Source organism: Vombatus ursinus, unplaced genomic scaffold (assembly GCF_900497805.2).
Source record: "Vombatus ursinus unplaced genomic scaffold, bare-nosed wombat genome assembly UNPS02014909.1, whole genome shotgun sequence".
In the NCBI taxonomy this organism is placed as follows: domain Eukaryota; kingdom Metazoa; phylum Chordata; class Mammalia; order Diprotodontia; family Vombatidae; genus Vombatus; species Vombatus ursinus.
The window spans coordinates 7958325-7964316 of NW_020954687.1; the positions used below are offsets into that span (position 1 = coordinate 7958325).

At 33.9% G+C, this 5992-nt stretch overlaps 1 protein-coding gene across 1 annotated transcript; it reads right to left on the reverse strand.

Moving 5' to 3' along the window:
• Positions 1 to 4227: 4227 nt before the first annotated feature.
• LOC114029044 (beta-1,3-galactosyltransferase 2-like) lies at positions 4228 to 5385 on the reverse strand. The gene is given in 1 exon segment (XM_027843404.1): positions 4228 to 5385. A coding segment is annotated over 1 exon segment (1158 nt).
• Between the last annotated feature and the right edge of the window lie 607 nt (positions 5386 to 5992).

Genomic DNA, 5992 nt, shown 5'->3' on the forward strand with positions numbered 1-5992 from the left:
AAGGAGGGACAGAGACAGTTTGGAAGTTAAACTGTAATAAAAATTAAATTAAATTAAAAAGTCAAACAGTGATCATGGAGGTAAGAGGGAGCCACTGGAGTTTATTGAATAGAGTGACTTAGTCACATCTGCACTTTAGAAAGTTTAGTTTGACATTGAGTGTTCTACTTCATCCATCATTTCTCCTAGTTGTTCAGCGACAGGTAATCTATCCTCTCCTTGCTAATGATATTATCATTAATTCATATAACTTTTTATGGCTTGAAAAATACTATCTGCAAAAGCTATGAAGTAAGAAGGAAAATATAATTGCTAATTTTCTGATGAGGAAACTCGGGTTTAATGAGGTTAAGCAGTTTGCATTGCTAGTGAGCATTCGAACAAAGTCTGAACATGTTCTCTGACTTTAGGTTCACTGCTATTTCTTGGCCCACCTTTCCTTTACCAATATTGTAAGTTCATTGAGGGCAGGGAGGGACTATCTTCATTTTTATTTGTATTTGTATCCCCATAACTAAGTAGGTGCCTAATAAATGTTTATTGACTCAATGAAATACATACACATACACACATACATGATATATAATATGTAAAACATTTATTGATTTAATGGCTGACATTTCATTGGATCATAGATTTAGAGTTGAAAGAGGACTTAGAAGGCATCAAGACTCTTCCGACAGGTAGTAAGTAGCAGACCTAGTATTTGACTCACCTCCTCTCATTCCAAATCAGGCTTTTTCCATTGGGTCATAGTGCTTCCATAAATAAAACAAAATGAAACAAGAAAACAACATTCATATTGTTATAAGTTTTGTTAATTTTTCATTCTTTTTTCCTTCATTTCCTCTTCATTTCCAGAGGTTTTCAAGCAATGGTTGGACAGTAGCTTGTAGAAGGGATTCAGAGGAAGTAGGTCTAATCCTGGATCTGCCACTTTCTACCTTTTTGACTTTGAAAAGTCTCTTCACTTCTCCCATTCTCAATTCCTTCACCTGTCAGTGGACCAATCATTTGATGAATTAATAAGTAATTATTAATACTTCTCTGCTATATTTTAGGTGCTGTGCTAGGTGATGGGAATACATAGACAAAAAATAAAATATTCTCTGATCAATAAGCTTCCATTCTATAGGAAGAACACATGTATGCACATAAATAAATTAAAAAATATGTGCATTATAAATACAGAGTTAAAATTTACACACTTTTATTTTTGGAGAAATGATGGAAATTTTCATATGGTGAATATGAGAGTCTATTTGATTTCACATCCTCAGGAAGAGAATGTTTCCTTCACCTAACATATTTCTCAACAAATGATAGAAAATAATAAATTATCGGTTTTTCAGACCTCTTACTGAGTCAATTGGGATCCATGTGGTAGAGTAGTCAGAATGTATATAGCAAAAGGGGATCATAAAAGAATGAAAGAACATAAATCAAGAGCTGATGATCTGATAGGCACTGAGCTAAGCAATGGAAATACACATTAAAAAGTGAGATAGTGATTGATCTTAAGGAGCTTATATTCTATTAGGGAAGATTACACATATAAGGAAGTAATGACCAGAGAATGGGACTGTAGAATCACAAGTATGTTAACTTGATAGTGGTCCTTATACATACATGACCTTTTCAGAAGGGATGGTCATATTGATTTGATCACTATAAGTGTAAGAAGTGGAAAGCAGGAGCAGTGGGATAGACAGGATGCATGGTATGTAAGCAGTAGCAATAGCAGAGCAGATGGCAAAATGACCAAGGTGGATGGCTAGTTGAATGATGAAGAGCATGGTCTCATTTGGGGGAGGTTTGATATAATAGACTATTTGAGTTTGTACTTACTATTCAATCAAGACCAATTTAGTTTAGTTATATTTGTGCTTAATCCAATTGCTAGGGAAATTTTTTTTATGGTTGGCACAGTATTTGGAGAATTTAATGGGTCATGACCCTGTATGGGGGACTATGGAAGGAGAGATGTTCTGAGATCCTTTAGTCTAAGCTATCTTGGGATCTTTTTTGAGAAAGCTCAGATAGATCTTCAAGATATTCATATGAATAAAGATTATTTCCAAATCTGAATTATTTTATTATAAATATAAACAGGAAATATAAAATGTTCATTTATTAAAACTGACAGCTTATCAAAAGAAATTGTCCTAAGTACATTTCTAAAGAATGATATGCTTTGTTCAATCGCTATGTGTGTGTATGTGTGTGTCTATATTTGTGTGTATGCATACACATCCACTGTTAGTAGTGACTAACATGATCATTGTGGATGCTTTAACTTATCTATGCAAAAATTAGGACAAAAGTCCTTGACCTTTGGTGTCTAGCACCCTTTGGGCAATCTTGTGAAGCCAAAGAAACTTTTCTTAGAGTGATGTTGTTAAATACATAAAACAAAATACATAGGATTACAAAAGAAACAAAGCATAGTGAAATAATTATTAAAATATATTTTAAAAAAGCAAGTTCATGGCCCCTAAGTCCAGAACCCCTGAACTGGAGCTTTCTCAGGAGATGAATTGTTACCTTTCCCTTAGCTTGAACATCCACCTTAGAGGCATCTGTAAAACTATTAGTAATAATAGCTAATATTTATATCAAAATTATGGTTTGCAAAACACCTTACTAATATTATCTCATTTTATCCTCACAACAACACTTGTGGTGTGTGTGCTATTGTTCTCTTTATTTTCTAGGATAAGAAAACTGAGGCAGACAAGGGTAAGTGACTTTTGCAGAGTTACACAATAAATAAGTGTCTGAGGCTGGGTTTGCACACATGTCTTCCTAACTCTAATCCACTGCACCACCAAGCTGCTTCTAAGTATTTAGTAATGCCAAGAAAAGCTAAGAATTTTGTAACTCCAAGCATATTGACCTTTGTTTGGGGACTCATTATAAGGAATTCATTTGTAAAGAAAGGGCTAATTACCTAATACTAGTTTGTATATAACTTTTCTGTGTCCTTCCTAGCTAGTGTAACAGAAAATAATATCAATGTTTATTGAAAATTTTTGAAAAATAAAGCTAATTTACAAAATGAAAAAAAATCTCAGAGAGTAAGGCAGGGCAGGGAGAAGATATAAATTGTAATAATGGCCAAATTGCAATAATGCCATTTTATTACATATACAGAATGATAACTTTCACTCAGATTTTTTGAAATTTACTAGAGGACACTGAGATGAATGAAAAATCCCAAGAGACAGTTTCTGGTTAATTAATAATCAATTTATTGATTAAGCTAGTTAGTGATCAATAGATTGATGATCAGTGGTTTCTTGCAGTAACCAAAGACAAATGTTGGAGACCCTGAAAGTTTTAAATAACCCTTCTGAAAGAGAATTCCCTTGACAAGTGAAAATCAACCCTAATTGGTGGCATTTAATGAGGAGATGGGCTAAAAGACTTCAGCTCCTCTTGCTGAGACCATGTCTTGATCATGAGCTTCAGCCACTTCCAGCAATCTGTATGGGGGAAAAACTGTCAGAATTCTTTTTTGGGGGAGTCAAATTTGCAGTTGTTTCCTTTAATGAACAATTCCAAAATAGCCTTCTCAACAAATCATTTTTTTTTTCCAAATGGTTTCTGAGGGTCCCAATTTAACTAAAAAAAAAAAGTATGTTCTTATTTGAAAACATGCTTTAAGATAAACATGGAGATTAACATATCTCTAGAGCCAAAAAGTAGAATGCTTTTCCCATAGTAAATTCAGATTTGGTCATTTGCATGTCATTGGCATGTGTGTATAGCAACTTAATTGTGCATCTCTTTTGACATCCATGAACATAAGAATATAAACTAAGAGGGAAAAACACCTACAATTGCATCTAAACCCAGTATTCAGGGCCAATAATAGAGACAGGCTTTCTGTTGGATTTAAAGCACTAAGTCAAAAGGAGGAAGAAGAGGAATAAGCATTGACATAGCACTTGTTAGGTACTGGGCATTGTGCTAAGATATTTATAAATATCTCATCCTCTATATGAGGTAGCCAGGTACCCACCATTAAATTCCTCACCATTGGCTCTTTCAGATATAGTAAATCTACATGGTACTGCTTCATTTATGCATGGAAATTGTATACTAGAGTAATGAAAAAGAATGCGAAATTCCACAAAGGCTCAATAGGACTCCTTCACCCATGACTGACTATTCTGTTTAACTGGGAGGTGAAATAAGGGGTGCGAGGAGATGGCCACTTTCATTTTAAAAACAATCATGTTTTTTCTTTTGTATTTTATCCCAAAATATAAGCAGTTCATTGGGAGAAATATAATGGGATGTGATAAGTTTGTTATAGATGCAGGGATTAAATCGAACTTTATATGGATTAAATAAAGAAACTCTTGGTGGTGATGACACCCTGACTCCTATTTTCTGAAGGCAGAGACCCACATACACATCTTCTAAGTGTAATACTTTTACACTAAAAGAAACTCGGTATATCATGGTAGCCAAACTTCCAGAGAACACATATCCAGTTCCAGAGCAAAAATCTGGGTAGACCTTTCCAGGGTACATGTCAAAAGGCATATACCATTTGTTCTTGCTATTCCTTATAGGGGAATATTTTCTCATAGGAAAGCCAGTGAAATAAAGCTCTGAGGCTGATATTGTAGCTAGTAGCTTTTGGATCAGGTATTCAGTGTTAACAAACATATCGGAATCTGTTTTCATGACAAAGTGTGCATTAGGACAATAAGATGCAACCCATTTCATGCCCATCAAGACCTTAAGGGTCAGGTTATGATAAGTGTCTTGAAAGTCCTGTTGAATGATGTCCCGATACATCATGCTTTCTTTCCTTATTGCTTCAGTAGAGCCTTGCTTCTGGACACCTAGCATAAATAAACGAACCACAGAAAATCCTGGCACCAGACTTTCATTTCCCCAAGTTTTCCTGATGTTATCCCTTCTTAACTTTTCACTCTCTGTGGTACATATTAAAAACACCAAGAATGGAGCAGTCTTTTTACATTTGTCTTCCTCTGGGATTAGAAATGTGTATGGCACAGGGTCCTTGTGCATTTCCTTATTTTTTGGAGTTGTTAGGTTGACCTTTAAATGAGAAGGTGTGGGTTGTAGCCTGGGGGTTGTAATGTTGTGAAGGTGTTTTTCTCCTGGGGTTTCATAGGGTGAGGATGTTCCTTGAAATGGAATCTTCTCTGAATTGAAAATTAGTTGCTTTGTTGCTATGATTGATGTTTTAGCTTCTTGAGGTGTGAAAAGGAAATAACTTATCCCTAAGCAAATAACAGCAGTCAGAAGACATAATTTCCTAGAGGGCCAAGAACATATTAGGAATGTTTTCTCATGAGCCATGTTTCATAATTTCCAAATGTTCTTTGCCTCACTATGTTTCATCAAAGGGACAGCAGCTGGCTCTCACTTGCTATTTCTTCCTTCTTAGGGAAGATGACTGGCATTTTATGAGTTTTTGTTAATGTTTTGTAGAGAATTTTTTACCTGAGGAATAAAGCAAAACTGTGAGAAGTGGCATAATAAAGATATTAAAGAATATCACATATCAGTTTATTGTTCAATTATCCTACTGATTTAAATTTAGACAGAACATTTGTTTCCTAAAATAGTACATTACATATTATAATTATAATGAAAAAACTAAAATAGTACATTATATATTATATATTTATATGTATGCACAAACATATTTATATGTGTATATTTGTATATTTTATGTATTTATCAGTTGGATATGCTTAATATAAAATCTTAAAAAATTATTAATGATAGATCTGCTCTATTTCCCAAATAACCTGAAGATGGTTGCTAGTTGAAACACACTTTAAAATATTGTGGTAATAAGAAAAAAGTATTTATACAGAGTACATTAAGGAATGCACTTATCATAAATTATTAAATTTTCTTAACAAAAATCATGTGAGAAAGATGCTATTATTATACCTATTTTACAGATGAGGAAATAAAGTAGTAAGTGTAGACTAAGGAT